The sequence below is a fragment of the Lissotriton vulgaris genome, chromosome 8 (genome assembly GCF_964263255.1).
Source record: "Lissotriton vulgaris chromosome 8, aLisVul1.2, whole genome shotgun sequence".
NCBI lineage: Eukaryota > Metazoa > Chordata > Amphibia > Caudata > Salamandridae > Lissotriton > Lissotriton vulgaris.
In genome coordinates this window covers 248745535-248771539 of record NC_141696.1, presented here as the reverse complement: position 1 = coordinate 248771539, position 26005 = coordinate 248745535, and the positions used below count along the sequence as shown (strand labels likewise).

Here is a 26005-nt window from a genome sequence, read left to right as displayed (position 1 = left end):
TTGTTATCGTGGGGACTGAAGGTCCAAAATGTCCAATATTTAGATTATGAGCTTCTTCCATCATTTAAAATCCTTCCATAATTGGGCTGAAACAGGCAGTAGTTCCTATAATATTTCCTTAACTTGAGACCATTGAAAGTTTAAGCATTTCTACATTTGTCACATGTCAAGATGTGCACTTGGCATGAGATGTTTGCAAGATGCCATCATTCAACATTTTCATCTTTCTTCTCCTATCAGAGACTAAGACATCGGCTAAATGAATTTGTTTTTGATAACACTCCTCTTTTGGGACAGCTTTGCTAATACCAATTGGGCGTTTAGTTCTGCTCCTAAGAAGGTTTTATTTTTTTCTGGGGTTGGTGAGAATTTTTTCAAGTTTACCACGAATCAGATTTGATACATCAAATTCATCAGCCAATCATTTTAGGTATGGGCATGCATGAATGGTTTGTGACTCTGGTGCGCTGTCAGCACTGCCTGTTTTTTTTTTTTTTTTCGGAACACTCAAGGAACTCATACTAATCCAAACTGCAATACTCTGAATTCACACTGTACATCTAACATATAAAGGCAGCGGCATCTTCTTTGAGCTGGATGTATTGGTATAGGGAGGTTTAGGTCTTTGAGGCAGATAGTCAACAGAAGGTCATCCTTCGCAAGTACTGTGCATGACATCCTGCAATGTTATTTGACATTTTTGCATCGTAGCAAATTCATTTTGGATTCTTAAGCCAGTTATTAAACTTCGAGTTAAGTCTTCTATGGCAACTATAATGGGATGTACTTTTTGTGATTTCTTTGTTCTCCTGTAAGAGGCTTGCCAGTAATACTGGACAGTACTTCAGGTTTAAAAGTCTTAGCGAGCAATGTCTACGTTAACAATGTGCAAGTGGATAATTGTGCATCTTGCAGTTTTTGCATAGTCTAAGGATGGCTTCAAGCTTGTATTTTATAAGGGCTGTCCCTCTCCTGTGTGCCCTTCTGTCTTTTTCTTCTGGAAGATGTAATTGCTCTAGAAGCTGCCATTTCCCTAAGTCTCTTCACCATGTTTTCTTGTTTTTTCCCCTCTCTAGCCCAAAATACAGTCTTTTTTCTACTCGAGGAATAGTCCACCTTGTTTACGAAAGCGTTTCATTGGTTCCTTTGGCTACAGTCAGAAGAATTGGCCAATTTGAGTAATGGGTATGCTTGCTAACCTTGCACATTCCATAGCAGAAGTCGATTCCTCCTGAAGGGAGTCTTTTCAAAAGTAAAAATAAAAAAACTCTCTCTTAAATAGGCTTTATGACATTACCTGAATATAATGAAATTACATAAAGACCTATTTAAGTGCCCCGGACTCAAACTTATTATAACATGCAATTCAATGACTAAAATACAGGGGAATGGTCCAACAACTATCTCCTGAACTCAATAATTACCAATCTGAACAAAAATGCATGAGATTAAAAAAAAATATATTTTGAATAGCTCAAATGAGGTGAAGAATAAAATGTAGATTATTTATTATGAAGATGCTTAACTTGGCAACCTCAAATCAAATAAAAATGTTCATGAGCCTCCTCAAACACTCAGGATAACTATCTTCAAAAACCTCAATGCTCTGTCAAGCGAGAACTCAGATTTCACAACATCTCCAGCCCACAGCATCTCATAGTAGGTCGGCGTAGAGAAACGGTAACTTATTTAATTGAATAATTTGCGTGAATCACTATTGGGGCATAAAGAATATAAAGGATGACAATGTAAAGCTCTATAGTCATATGCAATAACACATTGCCCTTCTGAGATATCTATATGACCCAGGACAATCCTTTTAAAGGTTACATGCATTAAAAGTAGCCACTCCCATCCTCTATTGCCTGCCATGGCATACTATAGCCATGAGAGAACCATAGCAGCCTTACTTAAAGCAAGAAAATGAAAATAATATGGGAGAAATCAAGAACATGAATCTTTCTGCGCTTTTCAGTTTCTATTCAGTTGGTGTTGGAGCACCTCATCCGATATTGATCTCCAGATATTGTTAGTTTGTTAAGTTAGGTAAATAGGTGTCATGGTGTAGAGGGACTTGCAAATGAAAGCAGATGATCTTGAAGATGAACCAGGCTTGTAGCAGGAGCCAGTGTAGATCTTTTAGTGTGAGGGTGATGGGATTTACTTCAGCAGAAGGCTGACAGGCCACCCCTAAAGGGTGCCTGGCTGTGAATTAGGGTGCACTATGGAAAATGGGGCAGATAAACCAGAACTAGATCTAGCCCCAGAAAAGGGACTCCCACCCAAGTCATATACTTTATGTTATATAAAGGCACATGTAAGCATATTTCAGACAGGGTTAAATACACTAGCATTGTAGATAAAATGTGTATTCCCCAAAAAGGTTATTTTGCCTCACTGCTTGTGAATAACCTTATGAACGATTGAAAAAACCTAGGTGCAAATCTAGTCCGAACAATGTACATTTCTAAAATGGCATGGGGAAGCTATGAAGCACTAGCATGAATCTCACATATAGGAATTGAATAAACCCACATGAATTTAAGGAACCACATTAGATACTTGATGGACAGTTCGAGCTTGTGCCCCTACTTCACTGTCACAAATTAATAGTGAGACCTCAAACGGTAGAAGAATCGAAGGGGGACAAACTAGGTATTTTGAGCTACCTCATTCTGACAAGAGATGACGGGGTGCACCACAAGGGGTATTTTGGAACAGAGCAGCACCATTTAATGGCTGCCTGTGGGCAGAATTAACTGAATCTTCCTTTTAAGAAAATGGGGCACAGAAGTCATCTTCTCTAAGATTCCAGAATAAAGGGGTAGAAAGCCAAAGTAAGGTAATTTATTGTCCAAAAGAGGAGACACCAGTACTGAGATGTTGCATACTCATCCGATAAAAGTAGCCTGGATTTTCATAGCACTTTATGCTAGTGCAAACAAGAATGGTTTCCTCCCGTTCAATCATGAGATGAGTTCAATTATTATTATTATTATTCTGAGTTTTATATAGCGCCTGGTTACCAAAAAGGCATCCCAGCGCTCATCCAGAGAATGGAACTACCAGAGTAATGAGGGGGTTAAGCAGAGAACAGGAAAGTTTTTAAAAGTTTGCGGAACCGAAGAAGACTAGCTTCCGAACGTAGATGTAGGGGAAGAGAGTTCCACAGAGAGGCTACATTTATCGAGAACCTTCTGCCACCAGTTCTTGCTTTCTTCACCCTCCCTACCTGCAAAAGATGTTGGTGGTCAGACTGGAGAGAACGGAGGGCCTTATAGGGCTGGACCATCTCCCCCAGAATGGGTGGACCTGTCCCCTGCAGGACTTTATGAGCGATACAAAGTGACTTGAACTTCACCCTGTCCCTCACAGGGAGCCAATGCAGCGCCTTCAGCGCAGGGCGAGCAGATTGATGTCTGGGGAGGCCCGTCAGGAGCCTGGCGGCCGCATTCTGCACTTGCTGCAGTTTGTTCATGGTAGATTCTGGAGCACCCAGGAACAACGCGTTGCTGAAATCCAGCCGCGAGATGATGAGCCCCTGGATGAGAAGTCTCCTAGTGACCGCTGGGAGCAGCGGTAGGATCTTCCGAGCCGAGCGGAGCAGGCCAAAGCAAACGCCAGCAGTCTTTTTGGCATGGGTTTTAAACGACAGGTCCTGCTCAAGCCAGACCCCGAGGCTCTTAATCTCCTGCTTGGGGGTGGGTACAGCTCCAAGGCAGTCGGGCCAGCTGCTGGGGGACAAAGATGGAGAAGAACTTCCCAGCAGCATCAGCTCCGTCTTGGAGCCGTTAAGCTTTAATGCTGAGCTGCACATCCACGTGTAGATCTTCTCCAAACACGAGTGCAGCTGGTCAGGATGGTGAGCCGACTGGGAGAGGCCTACCACCAGCTGAGTATCATCAGCATAACTGATGTTTTAATACCCAGCGGCAGTACCACACTCTCCAGGGGGGCCATATAGACGTTAAATAAAGTAGGGCTCAATGAAGAGCCCTGTGGCACACCACACTGGAGAGGGATTGAAGATGATTTTTCATGGCCTTCCCACACATCAAATGTACGGCCTTCCAAGAAGGAAGCAAACCACTTGAGGGCCGAACCGGTGATCCCCACACCAGCCAGCCGTTGGAGAAGCACCAGATGGTCCACGGTGTCGAAAGCAGCACTGAGGTCCAGGAGGATCACTGCCACTGATCCCCCCGAATCCAAAATGCTCCTAGCGTTCTCCACAACGGCCAGCAGGGCGGTGTCGGTCCCCTGACCGGGACGAAAACCCGTTTGGAAATCACCTAAGAGGGAGTTGGCCTCCAAGAAGTCCGACAAGCGGCTGTTCACCAACTTCTCAGCGACCTTACTGAGGCCCGGCAACAGGGAGATAGGCCTAAAGTTGGCGAGGTCGGCGGGGTCCAGGTTAGGCTTCTTTAAAAGAGCCTTCACGACCGCCCCTTTCCAACTGGGGGGTACTACCCCTTGAGTGAGGGACAGGTTTATAAGGTCCGTCACTGGGCCGCCGATGGTAGAGGCCACCTGTTTTAGGTATTTAATCGGTGCCGGGTCTTTCGGGGAGCCACTCTTCATGGTCCTCAAAATCGAGAGAACTTCCTCCGTAGTGACAGTACCAAAGGAGGCCAGCTCCACTGATCGCATCTCCAACTGAGAGCTGGGGTTGTCACCCGAGGAAGATACCTCACCTTGCCGGGGAAGGGAAGCCAGTATGTTGTCAATTTTTGTTTTAAAAAAGGAAGCCAGTTCTGTGCATTTTTTGCGTGGGTCCTCGTGGATGATCTGAGGTTCGGGGATGTTCAGTAGCTCCTTAATAACCCTGAATGACTCTTTAGAAGAGTTGGCCACAGAGCCTATTCTCTCTTCAAAGAATCCAGATTTTGCCTCCCGAATGGCGGATTTGTAAGTACTCAGAGCCTCCCGATATTCCTTCCGCTTCGTTTCACTCCAGTCTTTCCTCCAGGACCGCTCTAGCCTCTTGCATCCCTTCCTTAAGGTTCTCAATTCGGACGTGTACCAGGGCGCCGAGCCCACTCTCTTCCCCTTCATAAGTTGTTTCCTTTTGGGTAGGAGGAAGTCTAACGACTCCGTTAGCCAGGTGTGTAGATTCGCTTCCGCGACTAACGGGTTGGAACCAAGAGGGGGCCGCGTTGCCTCCAAATGTGCCGCCCAGGTGTCAACCGGGAGCCTCGACCAAGCTCTTTCCAAAGTGTGAACCCTTGGAACCATTGCAGCTAGATTATCAAATTGCCACACTGCGGACACCAAAAAATGGTCTGTCCAGGGCAGGGGCAGCGCCGGAGATGGATTAAAGTGGTCCAGGTTAGAGAATATGGGGTCCAACAGATGGCCCTTCTCATGGGTCGCCCCCGGGTTGGCCAGAGTGATCCCAAATGCTTTGAGATCATCCAACAGATCTACTCCCGGGGCGTTAGAGGGGTCATCCAGATGGATATTAAAATCCCCCAGAGCAACAAAGTTGGTAGTTGAGGAAGCAAGAAGTGTGGTCGTTTCTAGGAGAGAATTGGGGAAATTTCCCAAAGAGCCAGGAGGGCGATAGATCAGCAGGCCCTTCAGAGACACAGTAGATGACAGACGGAGGGTGAACTGACAACTCTCACAATCAGCCACCCCTCCGTTCTGAACCTTACAAGCAAGCGTGTCTCTAAAAAGGATAGCAACTCCTCCTCCCCTCCCCACAGGTCTGTCAAGGTGGGATATGAGATAACCTGGAGGGAGTGCTCTGACCATGTCAGGGCCCGAGCTGGGGGAGAGCCAGGTCTCAGTGAGGAACAACACATCAAGCTCGTGGTCCAAAATGAGCGAGTTAATCTCAGTGGCGTGACTCGGCAGTGACCGGCAATTCAGTAGCGCCATGGAAAGAGCAGACTTCACAGCAACAGAATTATGACCGGTAATGCAGGCTCTGCACGGTAGAAATGGAGTAGTTACCTCCTGTGCAAAACTGCATATGGTAGGGTGGGACGGGCGATAGGAAATAAGAGCCTCCCTCCCATATCGGTACCTGTTGGTAGGTGGCGCCGAGGAAATGGGCATAATGACAGGCCCTAGGCCCGTCCGGGCACAGACGGGCTGAACTCTGGCGTAACTCCGGCGTCATTACGGCGTCCCCGCTGCGCGTGACCGCTGCGCGTCAGCATGGCTGCCTAAGTACTCAGCGAGCGAGACAGACAAAGGACTTCAATCACACTGAATCCCACTCACCAAAGATGGCCGCCTCGAGACAGGGCGAAGGACCCGCAAAGCGCGGTGAGTTACAATCCAAGACCATTAATCTTATGGGATGTGATGTAGAGTCTCCTAAAATAAATTTGGGAGGTATTAAAACACGCCCATTGTCACCCCAATTATGCCAAGATGTTATTGAAATAATATAAAATGGAATAAGGAAGCCGAGGTACATCTTACTGTTTAGTTGGAGGGTCACCTGATCATCCAAATGATAGTACTCTGAAAAGGTTGCTTTTGTTTCAATCTCCCACCAAACATGGATTTAATCTTTTTGAAAAATGAAACGAAAAATGTGTCTTTCTTCTGAGCTACCAAATCCCTGTGCCCTTTTCCAACTGCATCGCCCTGCCCTTTAAAAAAGTATATTTATCATCTTCAAGTTTAGCTTATCTAAGAAATGCTCAGAGAAAATGTTTTTTACAAGCGAGATGATTTTAAATCCATTTCTGGAGCAGACAAATCAATCAAGGCATGCTAACTTCCAACCAAGGGCATGCTAACTTCCAACACCCATGCTAACTTCCAACCAAGGGCATTTACTTCCGTTCCGTTACTTCCTGCCTTTTCCAAAATGCTGGAAAAGCACATTCATGAAGCTCTCTCCACATATGTGGAAAACAATGAACTACTCCACCCTTCTCAGTCCGGATTCAGGAGTGGGTACTCCACTGAGACTGCCCTGCTCGGAATCACCGAAAAAATTAAAGAGCTCAGGGATGATGGCCAAACGGTGGCACTGGTCCTATTGGACCTAAGCGCAGCCTTCGACACCATCTCTCACTCCAGACTGCTTCGCAGGCTGGGGGAGAGTGGTGTCGAGGGAAAGGCGCTAGAATGGATCAAATCCTATCTATCCTCCCGGACCTTTCAGATCACCTCTTCTGAGGCTTGCTCGGATGTTTTCTACTCCCCGCACGGTGTACCACAGGGATCCATTCTGAGTCCCCTTTTATTTAATTTATACCTTCGCCCATTAGCCACCCTTGCAGAGAACTTTGGTCTTGTTTTGATGACCTATGCAGACGACTCTCAGATTCTATTTTCATTATCTAAATCCGATTCGCCTGATTCGTCTGCACTTAAAACAGGCCTCCACGAAATTTTCTGTTGGATGTCGGCCAACCAACTCAAGTTAAATGGGGAGAAAACAGAGATCCTCCTTTTAGGAAACAGCAAAAATCTCTGGAGTGATGCCCATTGGCCGATCTCACTGGGCAAGCTCCCGACCCCTGCCACCCAAGCCAGGAATCTTGGAGTCATCATTGATGACAGCTTATCTATGGTTCAGCAAGCTAATAAAGTGGCTGGTGTCTGTTTCACCATTCTCAGATGGCTTCGTAAAATCGTCTGGATGTTACCATCAATCACCCAGAAGACCGTAGTCAATGCCTTAGTGACATCTCGGCTTGACTACGGCAACATCCTTTACCTGGGTGCAAACAAAGCAGTCATAAGACGCCTGCAGATGGTACAAAATGCTGCGGCCAGACTGCTTTGTAGAATCCCCAGATATGCCAGAATAACTCAACATCTCAGAGATCTACACTGGCTTAGGGTCGAAAATCGGATCCGTTTTAAAGCCCTGAGCTATTTGTTCCAAATTAAAGATGGGACTGCACCCAAATATCTTCAAGACCTTGCCAAGCCTTACCTACCAAACCGCAATCTCCGCTCTACGACATCTGCGAAGTTTGCGGTGCCAAGGTACAAACGGGCCAGATTGGGTGGAAGATCTTTTTCTTTTCTGGGACCAACCCTTTGGAACACACTGCCTACTCAGATACGCAAAGAAGAAAACTACAGGAGTTTCAGAAAAAGCGTGAAAACCTGGCTGTTTGATCAATAGTCTTTGCTCCCAGACCTGTTCTCTCTTTAGCTGTGCCTTGTGTTTTTGCGGATTTTTGGCGCCGGGAAACCCTTTGTGGGTAGCTGTTGCGCCTTATAAATGCTATAAAATAAATAAATAAATAAAATAAGGGCATGCTAACTTCCAACCAAGGGCATGCTATCTTCCAACCAAGGGCATGCTATCTTCCAACCAAGGGCATGCTATCTTCCAATCAAGGGCATGCTATCTTCCAATCAAGGGCATGCTATCTTCCAATCAAGGGCATGCTAACTTCCAACCAAGGGCATGCTAACTTCCAACCAAGGGCATGCTAACTTCCAACACCCATGCTAACTTCCAACCAAGGGCATGCTAACTTCCAACCAAGGGCATGCTATCTTCCAACCAAGGGCATGCTATCTTCCAACCAAGGGCATGCTAACTTCCAACCAAGGGCATGCCAGCTTCCAACCAAGGGCATGCTAACTTCCAACCAAGGGCCTGCTAACTTCCAACCAAGGGCCTGCTAACTTCCAACCAAGGGCCTGCTAACTTCCAAATTATAATTGTAGAGCCATAAAATATAGGTGCGGGAACATTATCAGTCTCAGGCTCTGGCCTTACACAAGCATACCAGCAGCCACGTGCAACCCCTGGCCTGCTAGGTTTCTTTTCCTCAGCACAAATGGATGATGAATAAATCATGGAATTTCATTTTTTAAGAAAAATCACACCTGCTTTACAGTATAGTGCGAGCCTGTTACTGCAAAATTAATTCATGGTGACACCAAAAGCCTTAGACTGTTGGTTGCAAGAGCTGATAATTTACATACAGAGCAAGAGAAATAAAATCGTACAAATGGAAATGTTATTTACAAGGGTTTTTCGATTACTAACCTTTACATATTCTGCTTACATTTGTTTTATCATTATACATTAAGCTCGCAATTTCAATGCATTTTATTCTCAGAATAAACACAACTGACAAAGGGAGAAAGGAGTAACTTGGAAATCTTGCACCAAAGCAATTTCATATAATCCCTTCTAGGAATTCCAAGATTAGAGCAAGAAATCTCAAGAATCTACAGCATACATTTCATTTAAGTGTTTTCATGCATGACACCTCTTTTACTTTTAAAAAACAGGACAGAATGAAATGTCACACCTTCAGCTCCATCATGGTCCTCATTGTCCATGGGCCGAATTTAACGTGTAATACGAGAAAGGATTACTCACAGAGCCTAAAGTTTTGCAGACAGAGCTGTTGAGTGATTATGTAGTTCTATATCCCTAATAAAAGAATTACTTTGTTAGTTACAGAACTCGTTCTGGAAGTAAAAACACGAATGTCCACTGATGAACAGCATTCACAAAATACACATAAAGAAGGGATTTATAAATATATTTTAAAACTTCCTGAGTTTTATATAGCGCAAACTTGACCCGAAGGCATCAGTCATCAGAGCGCTTTACATGAGCACCAGTTGCTTACACAAGGACACATTCATTTTTGTTAGGCACGAGGAGATTAAGTGATTTCCCAGAATCACAGAAAGTTGAGCGTCATTGCAGAGACTCGAACCGGGTTCCCCAGATTTGAGACTCAACGCTCTAGCCGTTAAGCCACATCCTCTCCCCAATTTACCTACAAGGTTACTTTTTTCTTTAATTTATAACAGGACCTCACTGTTTGAAGCTCATGTTTAATGGGTAATTCTAATCAAATTAACATAACAGAAACTACGAACGTCAGATTGCCTACTGTAGCACTTTTACTGCTCCGACACCCAACGTGACTTATATAGAAAACGAGCTACCCATATTCATAAACTAGAAAGCTATAATCCTTTAGCAATAGCTTTCTAGTTTCATATCAGGTATGGATTCACATTCCTCTAGAGATTGTATCCACAACTGTAACGGTTTTGTGAAATGCTAAATATCGAGGCCATCAATAATGGTGTGACGGTCATTAGCTAGCCGCAGTCTCTGAAGCAAAATACAAAATGCCTGATAGCAACCCTACTGTTTATATTTATAGGGCTAGAGCTGTGTTATGTTATGCTGCTACACGTGTGACGTGAGAGTCAAGTGAAAATTCATAAGAAATACCAACCAGCAGAATAAATAAGAAACATGTAATGTTTTTCTTTTTCGATAATAAACTTGTAGAGATTCATTGGGTAAACCCCAAGTACGAAATAATATGGTCCCTTTGCTCCTTTCAATTGCAACATTTGAAGTGGTGTTAAAATTATTTGTAAACGTAGCTGGTCATACCTTGGTGTTCCATAGTGAATTGATGCATCATAGTAAATACTTGGAGAAAGTGGGACTGGAGCCCATTGTTGTGGTTATGCATTATTTAAATTATTCCTTGCGAATGTCTGTATGGCTTCCTTTTCACTATCTGTAAGAATTAATTTACCAATCTGGTGCTCACAGCTCTATTTACTGGATAGCGGTTGAGATTGGTTGGCAAAACACCCCCTTCTGATGCATGTGAAGATAGTGCAGAGCAGATCTTAAAATAAAAAGACATTCAGATTGCTTCAAACATATTTTGCAATGACCTTCTGTATAGCCTTGAGAAGAACGGGAGCAGTACAATACTTTAATGAAAGTGTATGACCTTTTCATCTACGGACAAATCCAGCAACTGACTTTCTTATAACAACTATGGAAGCTACCATCCATGACATTTCTCTTATGGTACGTATCGAACTATGCTCCAACAGCGCCATGTACACCTGGTCATATTTCTATTTTGAATCTGGACCTCTTGTTTGAGGCAGTTTTCATTATGTATCTCATTCAAAATGGTTTCCATTACCAGAAGTCGAAAAAGAGTAAACTAGCTTTCTTCTGTTATCACATGAAGGCTGCCTAGTCGAGTCTTGCAATTTAGACATATTAGGCAACACTCAGTCAAGAGTATTTCTTTGACCTCACTTTTCATTGTTTTTATGCCCTGCATGAACACCATAGAACACATTTTCTGTGTATCAATATTTTGGAGAAGCATGTTAATGTTAATGCAATTAGCAGGTATCAATATCAATCTAACCTAAGTAGTTACTATCAATATGAAGGCATAGTGCAAATATTACATTTTCTCCCTTTGCGATTATGTCCATGCCAGATCTTTCCCGTGCTTAAAATGTCATGCTGACAGACAATTACTATTTGTTTGTATCCTTGTTTTCAATTGCTGCACATTGTAAATAAATGTTTATGCACACCACATACTCTGCATTTTAGAGTTACTGATAGACCAAAGTCAACTTTATTTTGCAAAGTTAAATTGATATGGAAACGTCACTACTCAGACTACGCAGTGCTTGTTGGACGCGTCAAATTTTGAAAATCTTGTTACTTAGCCATGTCGCAAAGAAGACTCGAGAATTAAACACACCGGGTTTTATTACGAAATAGTCAATGTTTTATTGTCTATTAAGCTCCCAGTGCCATGCCCTGCCAAGTCAAATGTTCATTCAAAATTGTAGTAGGGTAGCACTTGTAGTCATGGTCATCTCAGGTTCTAGATCTCTGATCATCCTCTGTTGGTAGGTATTCACTGGCTGAAAGTATCACCACGTCTGATGGAATATTCATTAGTCCCTGTTATCATTCCAAATTTAAAGCACAACTAGGACTGCAGCGGTCTCATGTGTAACCTCCATCACATCTTTCACTGTCAAACAGTGAGAAATGCGCTCTGGAAAAAAAACATTCTATTCTTGAAAAGTAAACGTTATTTCATGTTAACTTCTATGTATGCCATTATTAGACTTGGTTTGGTGAAAAATGTCATCGCATGAACAAAGGTTTACTAAAATGCAATAGTCTATACTGCCTTCTAGGGTCAAACGGATTGCAGCCAAATATATATGGGTTGGTCTGTTATTCCACTGACAAGTAGAAAAATTGCTAAGTAAATGCCGAAGTTTAGGCTATTTCTGCAAAAAAGTGCAAGTCTGTTTTCAAAGCATGGTTTACTTCTCATAATCAGTTTCAAACTCTAAAGATACCAAACCAACTTTGAAGCATGTCAAAACCAGGGATCCCTGTAAAACTGTAGAACATCAACTTATTCTTTTAGGAACCACAGCGGGTGCAGACTAGTGTTTTGGGGTGATTATTCATACATTCAGTTAAACCCTTAATTTTAAAGGAATGGCATAAGAATTCACATGCTAATGGCCAATAATAAACATTTTCTGTACATATTGAGTATCGTTTCTTGCTGTTTCTTTGCATGTTAAGAGTTGTGAGTACTGATACAAATGAACAGAAGAACTGTGTCACCCTAAATAGACTTGCTAGACCAACAAGTCTGTATGGAAGTGATGGCATTACTTAAATCCTTTAACAAACACCAATAATATCAGCAGACTAGGCAACCACCAAACAGTTTAATGACCAGTGCAGTCTATCACAATTACCTTAGCTCCAGCATTTGGTGACTGCACTACTATGAGAACACTGGAATGTTGGGAGCTCCACTGAAAACAATGGAGTGCTCCGGGCTTCTAAGGCCCGGTAGAAACACGGAGCTCCAACATTCTAATGTTTGTTCACAGCTTTGCAGTAAACAAAAGGCTCATAGAGCCCGAAAGGATTTCAATCCCCTCGGGCTCCGCAAGGTCTTTGTTTTAAAAATTAGGACATTCTGCCCTCTCGGGGCGGAATGCACTAATAGCCTTAGAACCCGCTGCTTAGAACCCGCTGCTTAGAGCCCTCCATAGCGGGCTCTACCGGCCTTTAAAGGTACACTATCTTGTTAAAGGCCCTTGTTAACGCTGGAGCAAGCCTCCAATGGCCAGTAGAACCCGCTATAGCGGGCTCTAAGGCTATAGTAGAATGTCTAGTGCTGCCACTTTAAAAAAAATACAACTTCTGGTATGATTTGAATATCACGACTCCTTTTCACTCTGCTTCCCTTTGTTTTCTCGAAGGTTGAATTTCAGCAAGTTTAATATTTCAGTATTTCATTTCAGTTTCCAGATCATTTCAAACACAAGGATTTTCTTCCCACTGGAGGACAATAAAAATCACTTGCATTGCCTTTGGAATTGACAAGAACAGAAAAGATGCAGTCTACTAGCTTGTCACAGGAAGCAACCCTGACAAACAGGTGTTCTAGTAAAGTCATTCATAAGGCCCATTTTTAGATGTCAGCAACAGACAGCACAGTGGTCCGCTAGTAACAGACTATTGATTAAAATATAGTCTTATAATGGGCTTATTCATCTGCTCCTTTCTGATGATCCGATGGATTTTCCATTGGTTCCCTGCTCATGAATCATAGGTGTTCCAACTAGTCTGGTATGTCCCACACAAGCAGCATTTCAGAGTAGTAGTGTTTAGAGTCTGAGTTTTATCTTTCAAATGCAGTCATTAGGACTTCACTATATAGAGTATGAAGGGACTCTTTCCTTCGCCTGGTCCCCCGGTTCCCCCCCCTCAATTTGCTCTACTCACACTTTTTATTTAAAAATTAGGTCGCCCCGAGAGCCTGTGTGCATCCATGACATGCTGTTTATTATCAATACAGCAAAGGGTGGCCCTCTTTGATTGGCTTAACCACATCAGGAGGATCGCACAAGTGTGCACATACGCGAGCATAGGACCTTTCATTGAATGCTTTTGTTAAAGTTTATTACAGAGTATTCCTAGATGAATATAATGTGTGTGCATGAACTGTGGCCATCTGGGAAAAGAAAGCAATAGCAAAGTCAATAGGTCAGCAGCCCAGTATCCTTTGAAAAACATTGTTTTTGCCAATGCTGGTTTATCGTTGCCTATGCAACCACCATCTGTAACACTGTAAACTATTTCTGAGCACACAGTCAAAATTGTATGCACTTTGCATTCATTTGAACCAATTGAATATTCTCATGTGAAAAGCAGGGAGGGCATCGAAAGCTATTGTCGCCTGCTTGTTTGCTGGGTACTGTACGTAAAGTTGATTGGTGATTGATGATTGGTGATTTCAGTTTAAAGAGTACAGTTTTTCATAACTGCCACAACTGAATAAAATGTATTTTGAGCAAACTCAGCTTACAGAATGGCCTTGAATTAAATACAATAAGAATAACAAAAAGAAATGCTGGATTGTTTCAATTAACCTCAATGTCTGGTAATTACTCTGTCACAATCCAGTCCATCCTTTTTTGTTTACTATGCCAACTCAGCCAGGAACCAGCCCTATGCAAATTAGCCTTGGTCCTGCTCCAATAGGAACAGTCCAGCCCAAATTGTATTTGATAGAGCAACAGGCTCAAATATGGCATGAGCCGATAATGTGTAGATTTTTGTTGGCGTGGACAACGTGAAGCAACAGGTGTTTAAACAAAATTGCCCATGGTGCAAAGAGAGTGAACCAAAACAGTGGGATATGTAAAAGATCTACATACCCTTGCAGTTATGATGATCAATCGAAGGAAGTTCTCAGCTATGACCAAGTCAAGGGTGAGGATATAGAGAAGACCAGCATGGTACGTGCTCCACAACTACACATAATCACAACTGGTTGTACATGGGGACGTACTCAAGGCTTCAATAAAATGTAATTAAACCACTACTATTTCTATATTGCAAATATCTTTTTTGTTAAAAAAAAGAAAGATATTTCAATTGGCAGGTCCTGGTTGGGCTATGTGTCATCAAAACAAATCACATGGCATGACTCGAGTAATGGGGTGATTCCAATCGAGGGCTACATTCAAGAATCAATCCATTTAACATTGTTGTCATCAATATTTCTGTGGACAATGATAAACGTTCACTTACTTCTTGGCAGTATTGCAGGATGCCTTCCTTCGTTCCAATGCAGCTCTTGGTCCCAGTGAGATCAGGCTCCCACTTCCCATTCTGAACATTCATATGCATGTTGAGCTTGCCACAAAACATCGCAATCTGAGGCTCTGCCAATAACCCAGCATTTCCATCAGTAGGCACCTATCAGAGAAAATAAGGAGTTAGCGGTTACTTTAGTTGCCACTCAGATATCAAACTAGCTTATGGCACAGAAGAAATGTGTCTTGAAAGATGACTTTCTTATGACCATATTAAAGGTTAGTATTAACGTGGTACAATTTTTCACGAACATATGTTTTCTTCCATAATGAGGTTGTAATTCAAAATGTATTTATTATAAGCCAAAACAGCTACTAGTCCTTATTATAGCCAAAATTAAAAAAACATGCAACAAGTTAGCCCTTTAATTGGCATTCCCCACATACACTTTAAACAAGTAACCAGAGAAGACAGGTTGCACTGTTTAAGATTCTCAAATGAATAAATGTTTTGTTAAGTGTCCACCTTCTGAACTACTCATGCAGTATGTTATGGAAAACATCTCTTTAGTATTGCCTCACTGACCAGACAACAGGTAATCTCCCAACCCAGAACCCCATCTGAATATTTAAACAACTGTCTGCCACAGACTCTGTTGAGCTGGGTGCAATTAAACTAAACACACAATTTTCAAAACTACATAAAACCCTGTTCAGATGAAGCATTTAAGCAAAGGATAAGAATCTATGGACAAAAAAACTAGAAATAACATTATAATCAACTCTCACAGGGAAACAACCTATTCTAACAAGGTAATTAAAACAAAATTTGATCATACAAATGTGCATCATAGAATTTCACAATGAGAAGGGTGTTCATCAACTCACAAGATCATGGAAATCACATACATGATGATGCAATTACACAAAGACATCAAACTGAGAATGGCAAACACTCTTAATATAAACCACTGGGGCAGTTAAATAAACACATCATCAATAGCCCAGCAGGACTGGACAACGACATCCAATAAAACATAGGAGGCACAATGCTTATTACAGGGGCTAAATCACTGTTGTAAGGATAAAGAAAACAAATGGCAGACAGAAGAATGTATAGCACTAGGACCTTAAGCAATCAAACAGTCATGATTACCGACATCAAATGACTTGAGACCCATGGAACACTAGCACACGAGAAGAAACCAGTGCACCAGAACAAACAGAGGACCACCACAAGTTAAGGAGTGAGCCAGATAAAGCAAGTCAGGTTACTTGGGCACACTAAATCAATCAACCTCAAGAATAGAACCCTAAGAATAAGACAAGGATAACAGGTGAAGCACACATACAACAGCACAAAACTACCACGAGGAAGGCAATCTTCCAGACTAACCATCTGTGCCATGAGGCTATTCATTACCAATGGACAGGCTGCAAAGATACAAGATCACGCTTCCATAATCAATTTAGGAGGCATCGAAAGATAATCTAAGGGGCCAAACAATGGGCCAATTATGGTTACGGGAAGGATAACCAGGAGCTCTGTGTCTCTGCATGTACGAACAGGTCATGTGATTCCATAACAAATACTCTCAGAACCTTTAGTGAATACTTGAAGTGCAGAACAGTATGTGTCTTAATGTGAAAATAATGTATACACACTTGAAAATAAGGGTAGTACGGCAACAACAACTGGGGTGTGGTTTGGAACCATGCTGATGACCCAGTAGGAGTCAGACCTCAGAGAATATATTTAGAAAGGAAAAATCAATCACTAAGCAATTTCGTATTCAGGCATCATCCAGATTAAATAAATACATTAAACTTTAAAATGGTTTCTTGAACTACGGATTTTTTGAGAAGTGTGTAAAAAAAGTTCCCATGATTGACAATCCATATAAACATTTAAATAGGTATGTGGCATTAAACTGTTTTTTGAGTTTATGATGCCATGCTTACAAGCAGATGATCAAAATTCCTAGCAGTAACTTTTCGAAAGCAATCCACAAACTGCATTACATGCGGTGCCTTTGTTGGATGAGTCACTAAACTTTCTTAGGTGTTCTCATTTATGCATCTTTCATAAGTTAACAACAAATTTCTTTATCCAAAGTGGTATATCCAAATTATCAATTATTTGCATGCATTTGTATCTATACTTAGGTAATGTTTGATTTTTGTTTAAAATGTCTACCTATGCCCACCACAGTACGCGTACTGTTTTTGAATTTGCATAGGCCTAATAAAATGTAGATTTACAAATAAGGTACTTCATTTTAAATATAATAAATATTATTTGCACTATGGTGAACCTAGAAACCCCCCCCCGCTCCCCACCCAAACAAGGATAGCTTCACATATTATTGCTCCCTTATTCCTGTCCACTTCCTAATGCTGATGCCATCTATTCTCTTTTTCCATTCACCCCAGTATCTTTTTATTATATTTTAAAGGGAAACCATCTTAGTACTAGCTATTCCACCATTCCTTTTAGGTTTCGCTTGACGGTGAAGTGGCCATCAGACATAATGTGAGCAACCTAAAAAGAGCTCCCAGGAGAGGGGTTTTGGCTCTGCCACAATGCAAGTAGCAAGATTAAATATTTTGATTGGGCAGAGCTTGTGTGCTCCCACAGACGCAATGTGGTCAACCTAAAAAAAAGCTTTTCCTACTATGGCAACAATACCCTGTGTGACAGCTCGCCAGTATAGTATTTTCTCTCAGTGAGAATCCACGTTAGGTCCTTCTAGGAGAAATAATATTTTGGTTTGCCAACTGTTATTTTGTACGTCTTTCTAGTTTCATGGTTGATCAGGTCTGATGGATGCTTTTTGGACAGGCTTATGGTCAGAACTGTAGGCCTGATTTGGTTATGGTGACAAGCTACATGTCTGATTGGTGCACTGGGAAACGTCCTATCAGATGTCTAAGGTCTGGTCTCTTTATTAGGAAATGTTTAACATAGGCAGCTTATTAATTGTGAAACGCTTTTGTTTGTTAATGAAAGCAACCCTTCAACAGTTAGTTATCACTTTCTTCTTACAGGCTATATATAGGTACGTTTTTCCAAGCAATCTCACAGATGACCATGGTAGGCAAGGGTTTTGACATTGGCCACCCAATCTGAAATCATGGGTGGTTTTCACTTTGAAGATTCTGGTCAGGCCCTGTTGAGAGGGGTTGTACATTTTTTTGCAAGCTGTATTTTTGGAGATAATTGCACATTTACAACTGAATGCATGATGGTAGTGCAGTTTATGGACACTCGAGTAAGCCTGGGTCGGGGAAAGGTATTAACTCAACAGTAAAGACGTCATCAGATCACTAGGAATAGTCAAGGCAGTTTTCATATGATGGATCAACTTATTATGAAACGTTATGACTGCGCCAGTAGGGTTGACCTACTTTTTGTGAAAAGCATGTGTTAAAGACAATAGGCTTTTAAGGATGGATTGTTAATAGGCAGTTATTTTGTTATATGGATTACACAGATTATGGCAGTAGACAAGGGTTTGGTTTTGACGATCCACCCAAACAAACAGTGGGTATATAAATTATGCAATACAATATAATCCTTGCTAGACTCTTTTAGGAGAGAAGATTTTGCATTGTCACTGTAATCATGAACACATGTGTACTTTCATAACTGTATACCGGGTGGTTGCCTAAAGGAAAGATTATGCTCATTATAAGTATCTCAAATTGGTTATGGTGACCAGACAATGATAAAGGCCATAGATCGGATTGTTTATTATAAAAAGTTATGAGAAAGGTGGTTACTCCAAGCTTATTTACTGTGAAAAGCATATGTTGAAGTCAAGAAGCTTTTAGGGGTGGATTGTAATTACTCTGAATTCAAGTCTACACATGTTTTTGTTACATGGAATCTTGCAGATTTCCTTAGCTGACAAGTGTTTTGGTGTTGGTTATTCCCTCAGCTAAACCATGGATATTGAAGTTTTGCATTGTGAGAATCCATGTTAAGCCCTCTTTGGAGACAGTTATTCTCCTTTGCCAACTGTATTTTTTTTATACATTTGCAACTTTACGGCTATAGGCCTGCTGATTGTTTGGTGGGAAATCTTACACTCTGTATAGTTTGTATAGTAAACCTGCGTTGCTTCTGGTGACAAGCCAATGATGACAGCTATAGGGTTGATATGTCAGGCACCATGGGTCTGACATGCTTATTATGAAAAGTCCTAACAAAGGCAGAAGGCCGGACTTATTTATTGTGAAAAGGATATGGTAAAGCCAAAAGGCTTCTAACAGTGGACTGTTATCAGATGATGTTGAAGGTCGAAGATAGATTATCATTGTCGGCAAGAGTCTTGGTCACCCACTTTGACAAACCCTAGGAGTACAATTTCACTGTGATGATTTTGGTCAAGTCATAATGAGATGGGTTGTGCATATTTGTAAATTTATATACGTATGCCTGATGGTTGTCAACTTATGACATTTTAATAGGTGTGTGCTGCATCTAGCACTGAGCCAGTGCTAAAGGTTAGAGGAATTTTCAGTTCAAGAAGAAAAGTTATGTCAGATTCCTAAGGGGTGTGAAAGGTTTATAATGAAAAGTTACAACAGAGCAAGAAAGCCAGACTTATTTATTGTGAAAAGCACGTGTTAAAGGAAATAGTCTTTTAAGGGTGGGTTGTCATTACATTGTGCTTAAAGTCTGTAGACAGTAATTTCATATATGGAGTCTCAAAGATTACCCACCCAAACAAATCCATGGAGATAGAATATTTTCACTTTGGTAATCCTAATTAGGCTCTATTTGTAGGGATTTTACATAGTTTTCACAGCTGTATGTTGTACATTGATAATGGTATACCTGAGGGATGCCATGTGGCAAGGATTGAGCTCAATACAGTAGGTCTGAGTTGGTTATGGGGATAAGGAGCAAGAAAGGTTATAAAAATGATTGTTAAAATGAAAAGTAACTATAAAGGCAGTAGGCCTGCCATATTGATTGTGAAATGCATATGTTAAAGTCAATAGCCATTTGAGGGTGGACTGTTATATCGCTGTATTAAAGCGTACAAATATGTATGTTATTAAATAAAATGTCACAGATTCTTTGAAGGAAAGTATTCTGGCATTGGTTACCACCTCTAACAAACCTTGGGAGCAGGAAGGGAACTATTTGCACTGTGATCATTATTGCTAGGCTCCCTTTTTAGCTGTCTGCCTCTATAAGGTCCTATAAAAATCATGAAAAATACATATATTCTGCTCTGTTATGCCACTGGTCTATCCAAGTGTTACATCATACTTCCATTCATGACACTGTACTGCATGGGGTAATGGTTCAGTCTACATCAATCTTTGGCTCTCTTGCCCTATGAATAACCACAGTTTCTGATCACATGTATATATCCACCTTTAAATGAGTGCGTTTTGGAGTCAGGGCCGGGTTTCTTCTGTTACAGTTCTCTGTTTTCTTTGCTTCTTCAATTTTTATTTTAACGTTTAGGAGGACACTATCGTTCTCAAGACAGTGGTAACTGGTTGCTTGCTGCTCATTTTTTCTGCAATGCACGCGTCCAATGTGGCTACTTACTCCCAACCAGCTGACAGTTATAGAATGCTGTTGTCCATTTTGTATTATTATGTCACCATTCCATGATGGTGAACTTGTTGGTCCTAACAGCAAAACAGCAATAGCCATGCTGAGACTTTAAAATAACTAAATATCATTAACAGTACCCCTCCAAGATGGACAGCCGCGGCTATGCTTAGTTTTGTTACTGCAAGCAATGTCCGACATGTTTAGATGGCAGCATGTTTTTTTTTTTACTTGGGTCTTTTTTTTAAAATCATTTATCTACCATGTTTTTGAGTTCGTTTGCACTCTATTGCGGTTGTGTTACAATTTATTAAAGTGGTGGTGATGAACCGATCAAAGTAAATAGAGGGCAGATTAAAATCTTCAATTTTGGTTCCCACCATACCCAGACTCTCTCCAGAATGGGTAAGGAGCAGTCTTAGTCTGGACACCAAGTAGAGTGGAAAAGTCGAAGGCATGTTTAAATGTACACTTCAGGTAACTTCTTCAATGAATTTGCACAATAAACCCAATATTAGCATTGCCAATGATATCCTTGCCAGAACTTTAGAAGTTCAGTTTGGAGGCTCGCAGTTAAGCATGGATACCAAGTGGAGCAGGAAAACTACAAGTACTTCAAATCTTGCACATTATACATATATGCCAAGAATTTCTATTATAACGTCATGGATGGCATGATCAATGATCTACTCGCCGGAACAGTGCAGACTGGAGGCTCCAAGTTAAGCATGGCCACCCAGTGGAGCTGAACGCCTACAAGAACTTTGAAACTAGTTCTGAAGACAAATACCCTACACTTTGGGATTCTTTGCGGTTCCAGACCGATGGACGTGCAGACTGGAGCTCCCCGTTTAGTGTGTTCACCTAGTGGAGCAGAAAGCCTGCAATCATTTTAAAGCTAGCTCTTAATATAGGTCACATAATTGAAGGTGGAGGAGATAGCAATATTATACTGCACTTTGGGGTTTCTTTTCTTACATAACTCAAGGGATGTGTCGAAATGAAATTATGTTGTATGCAGGAAGAATCTTCCACGAAGGCGTGTTCTTAATAAGAGCTACGGGGTGGAGTTTCAGAAAGAATTTGTTTTCTTTTTTCCACAGATTTTAATTAATCTAACATTAACCAATATCTATCTGCGGTTGAGTCAAAAGGTGAACGCAAGAATAAGTCAGTGGATGGATGGAACCATGAATTCAAAGAGGAGCGACAGAATGCATGCATGATGAATTATTCAGTTCCTAAGCCCATCAATTAAACAAAATGAACTGGCATTCATAAACCAGAACTATTTGGCATTGCCAATGCTTCATTTAATTTTCGAATGCCATCACAACATGCATAGTTCGCCATTCAGTTACTATAAAAGTTTTTTTAAAAAAGTGGCTGCTTAGTACCTAATAGAAAAAGTTGATACTATTACTATTTCGGAATCACACCGCTTCCTCATAGTAAGGTATTCATAGCCCGTGCTACCTAATTTGCAAGCCTGACACTTATAGCAAGTGAGAAAAAAATGGTTGCCATAGTAACCATGCCTGTGGCGACTGAATAGCAGATTGGCAGTAAGGTTCTTCCAGCACACGTTTCATGTTCTACTGCTGCTTACATTTACCTCTAGGTGGGGGATCCAACATTATCTTTCCGTTTTATTATGATGAGCTACTTGCTTTGGGTCACATTGATGACTCTATTGTCGTGGAGGTTATAACACTTATGTCAAGAACCAAGATGCTGGCTTTAGAGACAGGTGGTCATCTTTCATCAGTTCCCCATTTAACAGCAAAAGCTCAAGGATTGCACTATAGGCCCTTTAAGTTCTTGTTTGCCTTAAGGGACACTGGTGCCATTGTTCTTTCTAGTCCTGTGTTGTCATATTTCCACCATGAAAAAAGTGCAAAAATTCTACACTGTTACTCTTCTATGCACACTATGTGTATTATGATGGCTTCGAAAACCTGGACTTCTCGCAACAAGACAATCTCCCACCCAATAGCCTTCAACTTAGTCGTGCTAAGTTCTAATCCACTGTACGATGACATCACAACAGATCATGCCCTTATACCTCTGAGCATCACAGACTTGGGTGTACGAAACAGCAGCTTTCAGGCTAGACATATCCTTACTGCCACCTTGTGTCCACCATACTTTCGCTCACAAACACCAAGCCATGATCACTGAACCTCGATGCAGTGATGCCAATGTCAACAAAGAACATTGAATCATCAGTTACTTAACTACAAATTGTGCGTCAAACAATATTTGGAGTCAAACATTTGCCCTGTTAAATAATACCAGTGATCCAAGCCCAAAAAGATAAAATGTGAGACAATCACTGAACCCTTTATCATACACTGGATGTACAGTCTGAGACAGCCAACATTACATCTCAAATGATGTCCAATCAGACTGGAATATGTAGCCTGAACTTTTCATATAATTCGAAATCAGTTCACCACACACAAATTTAGCTGTACTGGTCTATTTCATTTTAAGATTTGTAAACAAAGTAGTCACATCCAGTCGTACTGAAGAGCGAGGTATTAGGAATTTTAGGACAAATATGCCAAACTGCCTGTCGACCACTTCATCGGATCTTTCAACTGCATCTTTAGCTGTGATAGAAAGACTAGTGGAGTATTTTGTTCCAATAGCCATATTTGACTTTTTTTTATTGCAATGTCATCAATGATAGTGAAATCTGAAACTTTCACAATAAGGCAAATACGAGAAGAGAAAGAAACCCTTATCAACAAAGTAGGTTATCATTTTTCTAATTTTGCAATTTATGTCGCAATTCCTTTTAAGTAGTGGACATGCAGGTTATTGTAGAGGCATTTGGTCTTACTTTAATGGACACAATATTGATTTACAATTTTTACCTCAATATCAAAGACTATGTAATCTACCAAAAGCACTTCTTGTAAATTTCAATGTGAAACTTCAGTTTAAATTGGACACCAATAATACTGCATAAGAGAAAACAATGGCATACATTTATTGGGAATTAAAGGATTGGAAACCGTATTTTAGAAAGTACTCTAAAGTAAAGGGGCATTTAAGAGCTCAGATAAGATGCACCTTGCAGGATTACTTTCCACATCCAACAATCCACCTACTGGTTTAGGTGCAGCATCATTTCACATAATGGATGAACTGCAAAATGTAAAATATGATTTACCAGCTCTTAATTTGTATGCGTGCATGAATAAGAAACCAGACATTGATTAATTTCAAATCATTCCATTATCTCATCTGTTCATATAATTAATCCGACATTTAAAAAACTTTAGATGCAAAATGTCATCAAGAAGAAACTGGCAAGATCCTGAAATTTGATATGCTGGTTTTACGGAGAATGAAATATGCTCCAATAATTTGGAATATAAACTGCACGAGCTATTATGATCGTGTTTAAATGTCCGGAATTTGCCAACCTAAATCACAGTGATCGCAATTTCTCCCAAAATTTTGAAAATTTTGCCAGTTTGCTCAGACAAATTTTCTGTTATCAGCTTTAATTACAGAGCATTTATGCTATTAATATGACCTAGTAGCTCTGTTGACAGTCCAGAGGCAGCTATTCCGCACAGTTCTGGGATTTTTTGCACTTGGTCTGTGTGACAAATGGTATGTCATATGTTGTGTTTCACAAGGGTTTGCCTGTGTTGATTAAACAAACGAATTCAGTGTGGGTATGAATCTTGTGTGTTCCTTTCTGCCTGGGCCTGCATGGAGTCAACTCTGTGTTTGTTTATTGCCTCTGTGTTGGCCATAGTCTGCATTGCATAATATGGTCTTAACATGTACTTAAAGATGCCTATGTTTGCAAATGGTAGACCTTTTTTGCCATGAAAAAGATGTACACAGTTTTAAAAAGGAAGGCGCTACTGTGTTAATTATCTTACGTCATCTACACGATCACATTGTTCATTACACATTATTTCCCCTTTGCCCCCAGCCTTTCTGCATTGCTGGACAGACAAAGCGTTTCCAGCTACAATGGAATATAGTAAGTTCGGCCCATTATTCGATGTGTGTGGGAGCGCTGAGTGAGAGAAAGAGTGAGAGTGAGAAAGAAAGAGTGAGAAAGAAAGAGTGAGAAAGAAAGAAAGAGAAAGAGAGAAAGAGAAAGAGAAAGAGAGAAAGAGAAAGAGAAAGAGAAAGAGAGAAAGAAAGAGAAAGAGAAAGAGAAAGAGAGAAAGAGAGAAAGAGAAAGAAAGAGAGAAAGAGAAAGAGAAAGAGAAAGAGAAAGAGAGAGAGAGAGAAAGAGAGACATGGACAGTCCCTCAACCCTCGGTCTCATTCTCCCAACATCCCACTATCTAGTGGGGATAGGGCAAATAAAGTCGCAAAACTACCTTTAGGTTATTTTGAAATTTTCATTTAAGCATTTCAAATAGAGCAGATTTAGCATCAAGCCTAATCTGCAAACAAAAAACCCTAAATAAAAAAATATTAAATAAACGCAAATCAATAAATCTATAAAGTACGAAAACTCCAGACTCAGCAGAGCTCCCAAAGTTGTACAAATACAGGGAATACTGGTGTGAACGTGCCTTTACCAATGTGAGGCTTAAGGGTGGATGAGCTAGGTACTAGGATACTATGCGGAGGATGTGGGGGAAAACAGGAGTCCGCATATGGGTCAATACTTGACAGCGCCGTATTGCAATTTGAGGCACAAGTAGATAAAATGAAAAGCCTAGATTCAGATCATTTGCTTTAATCATGAAAACTGGCTTCTCGTTCTAGTCGCTGCCATGTAGAAAGCACCTACACCAACAACCATTGGCAAAGCCAATTCTAGGTTAACCCCTTCGGTGCTGCTGACGACTTTAGCTCGTCACGATTCCAGTAGGGAAGGTGTTGGTTCATTCCTTATGTTGGAGCGCCATCTAGAGCAAGTCCGGTAGATAATGTGTTTGCAATAGTAGCGCGCAATGCTTTCCAACGGGGCGACCAGATTGCCGGGCTTACCTGGAAGGCCCGAGGCCTGAGGTCCAGGGGAGGGCGGCCTCCCCATCCCGGGCGCTGTCCTTGGTCCTGCTGCGTGGCAGGGTGCCCGGGACGGGCTCCGGAGGGCCCAGAGAGGCTTTCCCTGCGCCGCCGGGCTTGGGAGCCCAGGCTGGGTCCAGGGGCCCGGGCGGGCCCCGGGTCGGGTGCCACGGCCCTGGGCCCGGTCCACCGGCCTGCCGCACAGCCAAAGGACCAGGACGGGGTTCCGTCGTGCCCGGGAAGCCTCCCCTCGCTCGGCTGAGTTCAGCAGCTCTGGCCGGGGGCCCCTGAGGGCCCGGGGAGGGCGGCCTCCCCATCCCGGGTCGCTGTCCTTGGTCCTGCTGCGTGGCAGGGTGCCCGGGACGGGGTCCGGAGGGCCCGGGGAGGCTTCCCCTGCGCCTCCGGGCCTGGGAGCCCCGGCTGGGTCAAGGGGCCCGGACGGGCCCCGGGTCGGGTGCCACGGCCCTGGGCCCGGTCCCCCGGCCTGCCACACTGCCAAAGCTCCGGGACAGGGCTCCGTTGTGCCCGGGAAGCCTCCCCTCG

General features: G+C 41.9%; 1 protein-coding gene across 4 annotated transcripts in view; it reads right to left on the bottom strand.

The window, feature by feature from the left end:
- APP (amyloid beta precursor protein) overlaps positions 1 to 26005 on the bottom strand; it is a 484182-nt gene that overhangs the window by 332951 nt on the left and 125226 nt on the right. For all 4 annotated transcript variants that reach the window (XM_086934030.1, XM_086934028.1, XM_086934029.1 and 1 more), the window contains exon 2: positions 14882 to 15049. In XM_086934030.1, coding sequence (XP_086790156.1) covers positions 14882 to 15049 — 168 coding nt within the window. The remainder of the gene's footprint in view (positions 1 to 14881; positions 15050 to 26005) is intronic.